Source organism: Acanthochromis polyacanthus, chromosome 21, assembly GCF_021347895.1.
Source record: "Acanthochromis polyacanthus isolate Apoly-LR-REF ecotype Palm Island chromosome 21, KAUST_Apoly_ChrSc, whole genome shotgun sequence".
Taxonomy (NCBI): Eukaryota; Metazoa; Chordata; class Actinopteri; family Pomacentridae; genus Acanthochromis; species Acanthochromis polyacanthus.
The window spans coordinates 5,033,710-5,047,953 of record NC_067133.1 but is presented as its reverse complement, the minus strand read 5'-3'; the positions used below and the strand labels follow the sequence as shown (position 1 = coordinate 5,047,953).

The 14,244-nt window shown below is 40.6% G+C and overlaps 1 protein-coding gene across 1 annotated transcript; it reads left to right on the top strand.

The window, feature by feature from the left end:
- Nucleotides 1–1,372: 1,372 nt before the first annotated feature.
- On the top strand, nucleotides 1,373–14,092 carry LOC110961194 (casein kinase I). Its single transcript, XM_022208723.2, has 11 exons — nucleotides 1,373–1,597; nucleotides 4,550–4,639; nucleotides 4,894–5,004; nucleotides 5,691–5,839; nucleotides 6,510–6,738; nucleotides 9,876–10,046; nucleotides 10,262–10,410; nucleotides 10,560–10,752; nucleotides 10,864–11,003; nucleotides 12,154–12,221; nucleotides 12,301–14,092. The coding sequence occupies exons 2-10, from the start codon at nucleotides 4,564–4,566 to the stop codon at nucleotides 12,184–12,186; spliced, it is 1,251 nt and encodes a 416-aa protein (XP_022064415.1). The 5' UTR covers nucleotides 1,373–1,597; nucleotides 4,550–4,563; the 3' UTR covers nucleotides 12,187–12,221; nucleotides 12,301–14,092.
- The last annotated feature ends 152 nt before the right edge of the window (nucleotides 14,093–14,244 follow it).

Sequence of the window (14,244 nt, the reverse complement as noted above, 5' to 3'; positions counted from 1 at the left end):
TTCATGAGTCCATGTGTTCAGTGACTAAAATGTTAGCATAAACCAATAACCTTGTTTACAAAACTATTACTAAGTACAAGGATAGCACTGACAGATTTAGCTCATATTTTGACACATGCAAATGTTGATCCTTTCCCAAAATTTTATCAAGCCCTGGTAATGAACCAGTCATAGCAAAAATAATTGGGTCAATATATAATTGAGGGACTTTTGAACTACATAGGATATATCTTGCATACATTTTTTTAACTAAAAGTAAAAAAACTAATGTTTTTTTATGTTCATTTTGATGATGTTTTTTCAAATTCCATAATTATTTATTATGGAAACAATCACTTATGAATAAAAAATGACTGGATATAACTAAAATGTCAACTCAATAACTGAAAACAGCAAAAATGTCAACTATGATACCTATCAACTATGTTACAGAAAGTCCCACAATTATATAATGACCCAATTACTTTAACAATGTTTGCTATTTTTTGTATTTACTGGAATTATAGGATATATTTTGTGTGATTGCTGGAATGACAAATAAGACTATTTGCTTTGCAAACAGACTTAAAACAAGAAAAGCACTCAGAGAGCGCAGCACTCCGCCTGCTGCTCAGTTGTATGATTTCCGACAGGTAAGTCCCAATAAGTCCACAGTCATAGATTTGGAGCAATCGTGTGATTGGTGGTCACTTGTTTTCATGGTTACAGTGACTGTGCTGCTACCTGGTAATGATACAGAAATCTTTAACAAACCCGTGGATCCAGGCTATAAGCCACATCACTGCCAAAATCTAATCATGTGGTCCTTGTGTCATTTCTGACCTTCCCTGAAAATTTAATCCAAATCCATTACACAATTTTTGAGTAATGTTGCACAGAGTCAACCAGACAGAAGGACAAACATAGCTGATCTGCACATAACTCCACTATGTTCCTTGGCGGAGTAATTAGTAAAGGTAAGCAACAGCCTAAATAATAAATTACAAATCTGATAAATGTCTTGTTGCCACATTCACGGACAGTAATATTTCTTGTACCTTTTGAAAACAAAACAAACACTTATTGGTGAAATGCTCCAAAAGCTTTAGACACATCTGAACTCTCACTTGTTTGAAGCTCTTGTTCAAAGTTAAAGCTATAATCTGTTCTTTTGACAATCCAGATCTTGAATATTTAATTTATTTCATAAGCTTTAATGGGTCATTTGTGCTGCTGTTTACCTGTGCGGTTTTCTCTAATGGTTGTGGTAATACTTGTTTTAAAAGTGAGGTAGGAAGGATTGCTCCTGGGTGATGTTTTCCTTTAATGACGCTTCCCTGTCAGCCAGAGGATGACATCATTGACGTCGTGAGCACGCACGTTGTTAAGTAACGCGGGGGGCGGGGGGGAGACAGACTCGAACAGAGAACGGTCGCCCGTGCTGCTGGAGCTTCTCAGGGACTAATACAGTGAGTGCAGCCGACGACTGAGCTAAGAGCTGGGGGTATGAGAGCCACCAGAATCCGCTCCCATCCTCTTCTGCCCGGGCACTTGTCCGACTGACAACCATCGGATCAGAACCTCCACCAACCCAGCTCTCGGACGAACCTAATATCGGGTGAGTGTTGGGTCGCGGAACCGCAGAAACCAAGGGGGAAAAGCGGCCTGATTCGGCCGAATCAGAGTCTTCTATTCACGGCTTACGGGAGAGGGGGAGGGGGCGAGTAGTAGGGATGGCTATCTACACGGGCTCGTCCAGTACATGTATGGGTGCGGTTGTAAGTGTGAAACAAAATGTGTCGGAGTGTGATAAACACATTTGTATTTATTATTATTCTTTGTAAATGTACGAAATATCCGTGGTGCAGTCAGTACGTCTCACGGTTCGTGTTTCTACTAGCTTACTCGTAGCAGCTAACAGCGAACTAATGCCTGCGCTTTGTATTATTTATTTTAACCAGCGTCACTTAATGCGTCTGTAAATTACACATCATGACTGTTTGCAGATTATATGAATTGTAGCTAAAAATGTCGCACATATAGTTCCAGAAACACTAAATGACTTGCTTTCTAGCCTGGAATGGAGATGTAGCCTGATATGTGCCATTATCGTTATAAAACAACTATTTAACGTGAATTCTAGACTCTAAATGATGATAATAATGCATGCTTTCAGTGGCTGAAACACAGATTGTTTGTGTGCTGACAGCTGTCTGAGTAAGAGGCGTAACATTGGGGCTGTTCTGTTTCTTGGGATTGTGAAATGTTCTGGCTTTGGGTCTCCTGACACTTGTGATTTTTTTCCTGTTAAAGAGCAATATTCAGTGTATGTGTTTTCCACATAAGTGCATCTGATGAAGTGCTCGTCCAAAAACACGAGCTTGTTTTTAAAGACAGTTAAAGCTCGGTGTAAAACAGCTCCTTGGGACATCCTGCCAGCACAGCCATCACTAAGACTCCCCCAGACCAGCAGATGTGTGCTGTACCATCTTAACCAATCCACTCTCCTGTACACGATTACTACCGTAATAGCACATGGTGTTTTTCCCAGTGCAGTGTGACTGGCTAATTCTACTTGCTTAACATCACACGGGCCATCCTTGAGATGTGAAATCATTCATTCTTTACGTCGCTGCTAGGTTTGTACTATGATAATGCCTCTCGCCTATGGAAATGAAAACAGTGGAGCAGCTTAAATATGCACTTAAACACTTGGTTTTGCATTGTGTGTCACTGTTTGTGTACTTAGTAATTGATCATTGCTCTTACTCTGTGACCTTGTGATTAATGTTGCTCCCTAAATCAGGTCTCTGAATGCAGCACATAAGACACCCTGTTGGTTTAATGAACCCTAACCCTTTATTAGCCTAGATCCATCTGCCTCCATCACATCTACCATGGCAGTCTGTCCTCCCAAGTAGAGTTCTGATGCCTTCATCATCTCTTATGATTGGTCAGTTAACCCTCCTGTTGTCCTCATTTACGGGCAACAAGAAATATTGTTTCCTTGTTTGAAAAAAAAAAATCCAAAAATTCTTCCAATAATTCCTTAAAAGTTTTATACTAAAAAATCCCCCAAATTTGTCAAGAAAATTCTTGTAAATATTTTCAGAAAATTAGTAAAAATCTTCCAACAAAATCTTAAAAATATATCAAGTGATTACATGTATATCAGTAAAACTTCTAATATTTTCTTTAAGGACATTCACAAAAAATCAACCGAAATCCAGTGAATTTCGCTGGATTTCGGTTGATTTTTTTTTTTTTTTGTGTGTGAATGTTCTTAATAAACATTTCTTTTTCCATCAAAAAATGTTTAACTATTTCCCAAAAAATGTTGAAAATGCTAACATCAGAAGATTCACTGTGGAAAATATATTTTTCTCCACATTTTCAAACTTTAAACTGGGTCAGTTTTGACCCGTAAGACAACACGAGGATTAATGTTCTCAGGAGTACGTTGAGGATGAAAAATGGTTCCTTCAGCTTGTTTTCGTTGCACTGCGTCCAATCTAGGAAAGTAATGTGTGGGATAATTGTGTTGTGATGAAGGAGATTCTGGGTGGAAGCAGACTTAGTGCAGAGGAGTCGTCCTGCACAATTGATGACTCTTCTGCTTGCTTTAGTTGGCATGTCCACAAAACTGAGATTGTCTTGTTTTTGCAATTCTCCGAGTTGTCATGAGACTTTTGAGGCCGCTTTAAGTGCAACACAAAATATTGCAAAGATGGTGCAGTGTATTTCATGTATTGTCGAAGTGTAAATGAGGCACATGACATACACTTAATTGAAAGCTCGGTCTGCATCTGGAACATGGGGGTTTATTGTTGCTATAAAGGACACATTCTGTTGATGTTACATCCCCAAATTGGTGGTCAGGAAGCAAACGTCTCTGATAAACGATGCTCTGCACTCGTACGTTCTCTGCAGCACTTGGCTCTCTGAAGTTCATTACACGGGATCGTCTGAGGGCCTTGACATAGATAAAGTCCCAGCCAGCGCTTCCAGTCGCCGCTCATGCCTTCCCTCCCTTGGCAATGCCTGCACAGAACAGCAGAGAGCTTAGTCTTGCCTTTGCAGTGGCTGCACAATGTGGCATGGTAGAGTGAGTACTAAATAAGTGATGATCCTGCTCCGGCATCACATGCAGCTCGGCTCAAAAAAATGCGCTTCATTTCCTCATGTGTGCCAAGTCCAAGTACTCATACAGCAGCTGATTGTGGTTCGCTCTTCTTCCAAGTGGAAATGGGCACACGTGTAGCTCTGCGTTTTGAATTTTTCTTTCTTCTCCCGTCCTACCTTTAACTACCCTATAAATCTGATCTTTTATTCTGGAGTCCAGACAGCTGATTGCTGATCATCAAGCCCTGCTCAGGCTGCGTTCTCACACAAACACGTGGTCAGTTCAGTGTTTCTGGGATTGACACACATCAGCTGATTGAGGAAATGGTCTTCGTCTGTTTAGTTTATTTGCATAGGAGCAACTGTTTCGAGTTGAAAGGGAAGTGACACAACTCAGACGAGGTGCTGTTTTTTGCTTTATTTTAACAATACATTGGTCTCTTGGCAGTGACAACTGCAGCCATGGAGCTGAGAGTGGGGAACAAGTACCGGCTTGGGCGAAAGATAGGGAGTGGCTCCTTTGGAGATATTTACCTTGGTAAGTACAAACGGACACTGGTTTTTGTGTTTTTTTTTCTTTTTCAGTTTTTGCATGCCTTACTCAACTTTCCGTTAAGGTTCTTTCCACATTAGTTAGTGGACAGTCTCTCTTTTCATACTTCACCATTCATTTCCCCCTTTATCTGGGCACTGAGCTGGATTTTCCTTCACATTTATCCATCATTGGCCTGGTACTTGCCCCTTTGCCATGGTTCTTGCAGCTGTAGTTGATTTTAAACGTGTCTCCTCAAGGTGCCAACATTGCCACTGGTGAGGAGGTAGCCATCAAGCTGGAATGTGTGAAGACCAAGCACCCACAGTTACACATCGAAAGCAAGTTCTACAAGATGATGCAAGGAGGAGGTAAGCGAATGCAGCTTTGACACGCTTGTCAAGATTTTTTAACACATTCCTCGTCAAATTTGTTGTCCCTGGCAATATGAAGGAGCCGAATATTCTACTAAGTCTGCAAAACACGCAAGATGACGATACATGATGATACGTTTCATGCAGCTTTCTCCTCAAAATCCTCTTCACAAGAACAAGCAACTTCTGGGCTAGCAACCTACCACACAGAAAATTGTTGAAGTTTTAGAAAAGTTTTTTGTTGGGGGTGTTTTCATTTTTATTCAGGAGTGTGACTGTTTTAATGACAGTGTCTCCTTATTTTGAGACGACACTGAAGCCGTGTCCTTGATTTGACTCTGCCCAAGTTGCTTGCATTGGTCTAAAGAAATATAAACAATCCAAAGCATTTTTCACCCACAAGTAGAATGATGATGAATGATAGTGAGCTGCCGCCAGACCATCATTTTCTACAGAATGGGGTGTTACTAGTAACATGAAAAATGTCTAAAGGAATGTCATCCTAACACATTTCTGCGATATAAATCCATCTCAGAGTGAACTTACATTGGTTAATACAGATATTTCCATCAAACCGATCTCATGAATGTTGTGAAAATATGTGTATGATATAAGTTACAAGTGTGCTGGTGATAACAGGCTGAAAAGACTTTGTTCTGATTGTGTGTGTTTGTCTCTACTAGTGGGTATTCCATCGATAAAGTGGTGTGGTGCAGAGGGAGACTACAACGTGATGGTCATGGAACTGCTTGGCCCAAGCCTGGAGGACCTTTTCAACTTCTGCTCCCGGAAGTTCAGCCTAAAGACCGTGCTGCTTTTGGCGGACCAGATGGTACGACACAAACTGTCGCTCAGAGTCAGGGACACGAGGATTAGGACAGTTTCACAGCCCTCTCAGTTAGAACTGCGCTGTGTGAAGCAGTTCTGTTCACAGGGCCCGGTGTTAACTGGGTCATGGTCGTGATTTACTTCTTTTATTTGTTGCTGCATGCTCTATATAGAAACATTGCACATGATTCCCCCGAGGCTTCTTTAAAGATTATAGATGTTTCGGTCTGTGCTGCATGCTCTTGTGCGTTCAGTGTAGTTTGTAATGTTGGCCTCTTCTCAGACTTTGCTGGCCTAGATACTTCATTCCATGGAAACATCTCTGAAGCACAACTCCTCTCACCTTTTGTTCTAACTGCTGCCAATTTGTTGTACCAGTTCTCTGTATGGGTGTTTGACTCTCCACTTAAAGCCTGAGGTCATCATATATCCTGTTGCCCTCTTTGTAATGCTTTTATGTCTTAGTTTGCTCATGTCATTGACGTATGAAATTCGCCTAATATTGCAGAGTGAGTAAAACTATACCAGTCTAACAGCATGTAAAATGTAATATGACCTTGTGGTTATATTGTCACAAGGTAATATAACCACCTCCTTCTCTGTGTGCCAAAATATTGAACGTTTTGCGCTGCAGAACCTGACAATTGTGTCCCCCTCTCTCCTGTTCACTCCAGATAAGTCGCATTGAGTACATCCACTCCAAGAATTTCATCCATCGAGATGTAAAGCCGGACAACTTCCTAATGGGCCTCGGCAAGAAGGGCAACCTGGTGTACATTATTGACTTTGGTTTGGCCAAAAAGTACCGCGATGCCCGCACACACCAGCACATCCCCTACAGGGAGAACAAGAACCTGACTGGCACAGCGCGCTACGCCTCTATCAACACACATCTTGGAATTGGTAAGGTGCACATGGAATATGAGCACAAATTTGGTTTGCATGCCTTTAAATGAATTGTGTGGTGTGTGCTTCGAGTGTAACAAACTGATGCTCAATTCTTTACTTGTGTCGCAGAGCGTTGGCTTTGATTAAAGGTTTGCTTTGACCCTTGTTTTCATGTGTTTGCAGGCAGTTTTTTCCTAGAAAGCCCTTATTACAGTTGTTGTTATTTATATTGTTTACTTTCTGTATATTAAGCCCCTTTCAGACATGGATATTGAGCGTTGCTGGCTTCGTCAGTCTGTTAAAGTGGCTGCATTCTGGTCATTCAGATGTAGGTTACTCTTCTGTTGATGTTCCTTATGACCTCATTCAGACATACCCCACAATGCCCGGAAGAGAGATGGTTCACACAGTGTTTGTGATTCATGTAAGACTAGTGCACTAATGCACCATGTGATGTATCATGCATATATTATGCAATGACAGTAAAACAAAACTAATGGCAGCTGATCAAAGTATTCAGATAACTAACCAGCCAGTTTATCTCTGATTTCTTAAACAGTGAAATTGAAACTGAACAGAGAAGCTGTGACTCTGTGTGACAGCTCACTTGTCTGAGGTGATAAAAGTAAACAGCTGCTGTTAGATGTCTGCTCTTTCTTTGTGTTGAGGATAATTTATAGTTAAACCTCATTAATGAAGTCACAACTGTAGCTGTGTGCATAAATGCTCTCTGCTCTCTTCTGCTGCTGTCTGATCCTGCATGTATGGAGTAAAGAAATGCAGAGAAATAGTCCTGAACAGCTGGAAACTATGCTGCCATTCTGTATGTGGTAGCTCACCTGTTTGATGTGACAACATGTAGGTCTACACAGTGTGACCTGGTCCAAGATCCACATCCCAACTCATCCTCTCTCCATGCTTTTTTATGTCCCTTATAATTTATAATTATTACAACTTAAGTAAGTTACCAGCACTGTTAGTGGCCATGTGCAAATGTGCACAACTCTCTATTTGAAGACACATGCATGGATCCTACTGCTGTGTGATGCTGCAGGTGTTAAACTAGGAGAGAACAGTTCTGAACAACTGGAAGAATTCTCCTTAAGTTAACATCTTGTGGGGAAAAAACTTGGATTATGTTCATTTTTGGTGAGGATCAATAATCTTTAAGCTGTTGGTGCCTGTTCTCATCACAGTAGACGGACATTTCACTTTATTGTCTAATAGATTTGAAATTGTAGAGAAAAGTCCTGAAAAATGTGTGTTGTGATTTTGGCCAAAACTATGTATTAAGTGATTTTTTTTGTGTGTGTTTGATGATTATTGATGCCAAAATGTGGGCAAATCTTCACTTGACACAGGTGAAAATACTGCTTGTGTGTCACTATCCGTTAAAATGACAGTTCAGTTCAGACTTGTACTGTTTTGAGAGTGATACAGAAATGTTATTATGTAAGATCTACTAATACTGCCAGTGCGACAGTCACGGAAACGTCACCAGGGTCCGCATTCAGACGTGAAACTGGTACGTTAAATTAGATTAATGGAATGGAGTGCTTGTCTGAAAGGTGCTTTACATAAATAGCAAAGGGGTGTCATAAATGTGTGGATAATCTTGACTAAATGTGATGCAGGATACAGTATGGCATGTGCAGTCCAGGGGTTTTAGTAGGCAAATGGCCAATCTTTTCTCCGTAAAACTGTCGGTTGAAATGCATAGAAACTACCTTGCTGTGATTTCTAAGAGCTGTGTTTGATTGTATTGATGTGATTGTCTACAGAGCTGTGGGCTTACTGATAGGCAACCTTCACTGTGTGCCTCACAAAAATTCTCAGTCATCAGGGTCACACCCTTGCTCCGTGTTGACAGCTGCCTCTGCACATCCTGTTAAATGTGATTCATCAGAGCTGCTCTCAGTGACACTCATCCCTAGCCTGGAGGTGTAAAGCACAGTAGTACTCACCAGATTTTACTCGTCAGTGCTTTTGGAATCCCGCTTTAATCAGTTTTATTTAATCAGATGTATGTTTTTCACCAAACCTTAGTGGCTTCTAAATGTGGAGTCCTTGCTTGTTCGTAACCTTTCTTTTGACAGAAAGTTGATCTATTTTCCTCAAACTGTTCCTCATTGAACCCTTACCCCCAATTGTAAGATTTTGGCTGGGCCTCTTCTCTGCACTGTATTTTTTAAAAATATATTTCTGGATCAAAATAAGAGGCAGAAAACGACTGATTAGGATGGATAACGGTGATCTTGTGGCATTGTCGTTTTAGTAGATTTTTTTTTTTGCTAACCATTTAAACACTCTCATTGCAGTGCTCACTATGCACAGTTAAACTCCGACAAGCTCATTTGCTTGGTGTTTTAGTTAAATATGGATTTTTGGTTTGTTACAGGGAGGGATATCTTTATCTGCATATGACTAGAAGACCAGAATTGTAGTGCTTTTAAAACGAACATGAAATAGTTGTAGGGTGTAAATAGACGACATTGCAAAATTCCAGTAAAACCTATGGCTAATACAGGGAGTATTAGATACTGAACTGATCGTTGTCAAGCACTGACATAGTGATGTGGAGATAGATCTGGCTATGTAAGATTTGGTACATCATAAATACTGCCAAAATGTCAAATGCTCAATCCCCTGAAGTGCTCAAAGCAATGCATAAAAGCAGAACCCAAGAGTCTTGATGGACTCCCAGCAGGAACTGAAAACCAAGTGGATCACTTTCAAAATGAATATCACTGTCTGCCTAATGTCTATCAGCTACTGTGCTGTTCCTCTCATACCCACCAAACAGAGGGTCGTCATTGGTTTTCTTCTGACAAGGGGTGTGCACAGCAGTAGCTCATTTGTATCTAAAGCTAGCAGCCCATTCAGAACAGGGCCATAACCAGGTGTTAAATCTCATAGTTAAATGAACCGTCTTTATTGTATTTTGAGCTGTAACTCAAAGGGCACGCTTTAGGGACATGTAAGACTTGCATCGCCCTTTTAAAACGGACTGTTTAATGGGACTTTTGAAGAAGACATGATATTTTTCTCCCTTTTTATTATCAGAGCTATGAATAGACCCTGAGTGCATGATTCTGTGTTGTAGCACTAAGCTGATATCCCTCTTTTCTCACTCTCTTGCATTGTATTCACAGAGCAGTCCAGACGTGACGACCTGGAGTCTCTCGGCTACGTCCTCATGTACTTCAACTTGGGCTCCCTCCCCTGGCAGGGCCTCAAGGCTGCAACCAAGAGACAGAAGTATGAACGAATCAGCGAGAAGAAAATGTCCACACCCATCGAAGTCCTTTGCAAAGGTTACCCTTGTAAGTGATGTTTCTGGGCGTGCCTCTCTGTGCATTGGGGCAGCCACATACCTCTGAAATTATCTGCAGGTGCTGCACTGAGTTTTGTCAGTGTCAAATAAAATGCTAACAGTGCAGAGTTAATCTGAATGCATGGTCTGAAGATACACAGCAAATCGGTGTGTATTCTGTATTTCTCCTCATTACTGATCCTCATGTCTTTGATTCTCTCATAGCGGAGTTCTCCACGTACTTGAATTTCTGCCGTTCACTCCGTTTTGATGACAAACCAGACTACTCCTACCTACGACAGCTCTTCAGAAATCTGTTCCACCGACAGGGTTTCTCTTATGATTACGTCTTTGACTGGAACATGCTCAAATTCGTAAGTTTACGTCAAACGTTTTACACTAAAGTTTGTCTGTTTTGGTGCCTAGCTGTCAGCAGTGTTCAAAAACCCTTTTTACAATACAGCTAATCTCAAACTGATTCTGTCAGTGGAAGAGCTTGAATGTTGCTGATCTCTTCTGTCAGGGTGCCAGTCGAACAGCTGAGGATGGGGATCGGGAGAGGAGGACTGGTGATGAGAGGGAAGAGCGGATCGGAGCAGCACCCAGGGGTTCTGCACGAGGCCTCCCTCCAGGTCCCAACCCTGGAGCTCCCAACAGAGTGAGGAATGGGCCAGAGCAAGCCATGTCCAACCCGGCCTCACGGGTCCAGCAGTCTGGTGAGTTTTCAGCGAAACCGATTTAAAATTTCAACAGAATAATACTATGCAGACACAGGATTTTTTTTAAAAATGTCAATAAAATGTAGCCTGTTTTGTTTATCATCTCAGGTAACACATCGCCACGTGCAATTTCTCGTGCAGAGCGGGAGAGGAAGGTGAGCATGCGACTCCACCGTGGGGCTCCCGCCAACGTATCGTCCTCAGACCTCACAGCCCGTCACGACCAATCCAGAATTTCTACATCACAGGTGAGAAAAGACAGTCGGCGTACGTTTGTCCTTCTGTTTGTCTGTTAGCAACACTACTCATAAACGGACTAGTGGATTTGGATAAAATTTTCAGAGAAGGTCAGAAATGACACAAGGACCAAATGACTAGATTTTGGCAGTGATGCAGCTTATAGTCTGGATCCACGGATTTGTTAAAGATTTCTGTATCATTGCGAGATAAGGGCATGGCGTCATTGTAACCATGACAACAAGTGAACACTACATCAGCTGCCTGCACACGATCACATGATTGTGATCCTACTACAAATCCACCACTGCGGACTTATCTGTCGGAAATGTTACGACTGAGCAGCCTTGGTGGAGTGCTACGCTCTCTGATTACTTTTCTTGTTTTGACGTAGATTTTGAAACTAGAATCAGCTCTACAACTTCTGAAGTTATGATGTTGTGAATAACACACCTTGTGGGCTTATTTCTAGCTTGGTACAGCAAACTTCTATTGGCCGACTGAGGTGGTGCAGCAAAAATATCTCAAAGTAGTCTTAAATATTAAAGTCTGTCTAATGATATCAATGTGGAAAGTAGCAGAAGCAGAAAGGGCAGTGTTATTTGCGTAGTATGTAACTGTATTAAGAATATGTGCGTCTCAGGATTATTTATACAATTGAGTCCACAGTTGTTCACATACCAAATTTTGATTTATACCGATTTTTCGCTTGACCGATGGATTTCATCTGGCTAGAAATGATCTAAGAGAAGGACAAAAGACATTGCATTAGAGAGAATAAACAGTTTGTATTTTTTGAGTTTTCATGAAATGTGTTTTATATTTTTCAGTTCACATTTGGAATGGTATAGTAACTAGATTGTGACAATATATAAAGGGATAAATATTTTTAGACACAGCATTTTTAGTGAAAATGTTATCAAATGTCCCAACAACTTAAATGTGTCATGAATATCTTACCATCTTTTGACACTTATTTGCTAAGAGAAACAAAACTATTGGTCAAATGAAAAATCGCTATAGAATGAAATTTGGCATGATTATGAATCTGTTCAGGGCTGCATCTGATAACTACAGCCTGGTGCAGTGTGTTAATGTGAGTGCGCGATGGCGTTACAATGCTAATGCCTCCTTTATTTTTTTCTGCTGTATCATTTCCAGGTCAGCGTGCCATTTGAGCACCTTGGGAAGTAGGATTTGTTGGCTCTGCATGCACGTGAAACTGACAGGTGAGGTGTAGCTGCACTATTTTAGTTACATGTCCACATTTTCATGCTTTCTCTAACGACAATCCATTTGTTGTTGCAGGGCTGCAAGGTATATTTGTCGCTGCGGTTTATTTTCCTTTATTCTTACCTTGTTTTATGAAAATATTGCTAATGGACACTTGGGTCTTTGGAGAAGGACAGTGCATTTTTTTTTTTTCAAGGATCCAGGAAAATGAAGGTTTCCAACATGCTTTCTTTCATGAACCACTTTCGCGGAAGCTCGGATCACCACCACGACAATAACGGAAAGCAAATGACAATGCTGCACTTTGACAGTTGCTCATACCTGCCCTCCTCTTCCTCAAAACATTCCCTCTGTACTCTTAAAATGTGAAGAACAGTTGGTGTCAAAGAAGCAAAAAGGTATCAGGGACACGCATGTTTCTCATCAAAGGTTGATATAGGCTTAGTAACAATTTCTCTGTTTTTAATTTTAACAGCAAAACAGCTTTTTTTAGTGAATGTTGCTCATCTTTCATGGAGCTATCTTAAATAGGAGTTTCCTTATTTTTGCATTTCTTCTTGAAAGAAATAACAGCTGAGAGATAAATAGGGACACGTACGTGAGAGGACAGTTGGATGGAAAGAAAGGCGACTCTAAAACGGATACGTAAGTGGTGTTAGCTGTTGTAACGTCTCGATTGCTTGCCCTTTATGCATTTCTGTGATGATTTACTGTCCCCGGAAACGTCAAGTCTTCATCGCCTCTTTTCTTTGCCTGTTTTAAATCGAGTGTTTTCTTTGGTTTTAATGTCAGTGGGTGAGGTAAAGTGTGACCGTAGATTTTGCAAAGACACACTCCTACGTCTTGAGGGAAACGCCTCAGGAAATTTTCAGCGTACCTATATTTGACCAGAGACCATAGCTGCCCGTTTTGGCTAACAAACAGCGGCGGCAGTTTTTATGATAGTTCTTAATGTTACCTTTTTTTATTCTTTTGTTATTGGAGGTAATAAGGGAGCGGGCCGACTCTGTGAGGGATGACATTTTGGAGGGGAGGGGGCATCCAACTTTTTCTTTTGTTTTTTTTTAATGTTTACTCTAATGTAAATATGTTTTTTTAATTTCATTGTAAAGCCAAAATGTGGTTGTTTGTTTTAAGGTGTAAAGTAGAAAAATGCGTACTAATGACAAAAAAAACAGGGGCTGGGTTCAGAAACTATTTAAAGTACTAAATTGTGGGGTGTACTACTGTTCCTGTGCCAGCTGGGTCATCTAACGTGTGTGTGTGTCTGTGTGTGAGTGAGAGAGTGATACAGTGAATCCCTGCTAAGAGTACTAAATTCATTTTGTCTTTGTTTGTATGCGAATTGTTTTTATCTCTGTTCTCTATTTATGTTATACAATTGTTTACTTGTCTGAAATGACTTTCTGCCCTTTATTCTCTTTCTTTCTTTCATTCCATCATCTTGTAAGTTATTAGAATAACATTTTCTTATTTTGTTTTTCCTCCCTGTCCACCTCATGCAATACTTTTAGGGCTTTCGATATTTCTTCTGCAGAAACGATATGCTTATAGTTTGATGTCACCTTTTTCGGATTTTTAACCTCCAGCAATTTTCGATGATGTCACTCAGAAGAAAGCATAACTGATGCAATTGCAGGGATGTGTAAATAGCAGCGTACTCGGTGTAATTACCTTTGTACAGGCCACCATGACCCAGTGGCATCGTAACCGTTGAGTTGGGGGACAGCGGGGGAAGAGGACAAGGCAATGGGGTTTTCACTTTATGTATTGTGTACTGATATCATGTACAGTTCTTTAACACACTTTATTTACAGTATTTGTGTATATTTTATGAAGTAATAAAAATTAATAACGTTGCTCACAACTCCTGCTGACTGTTCTTGGTCAACTTTTTCTCACTGCTACATGGACGGTATTTTACGATGATGTAGCAGTGATGTTCCTAGGCTTGGAGGATGGAAAATGTTGAAATATTAATTTTAGCATTCATAAAAGTTTAAATTTCTTATTGAAATA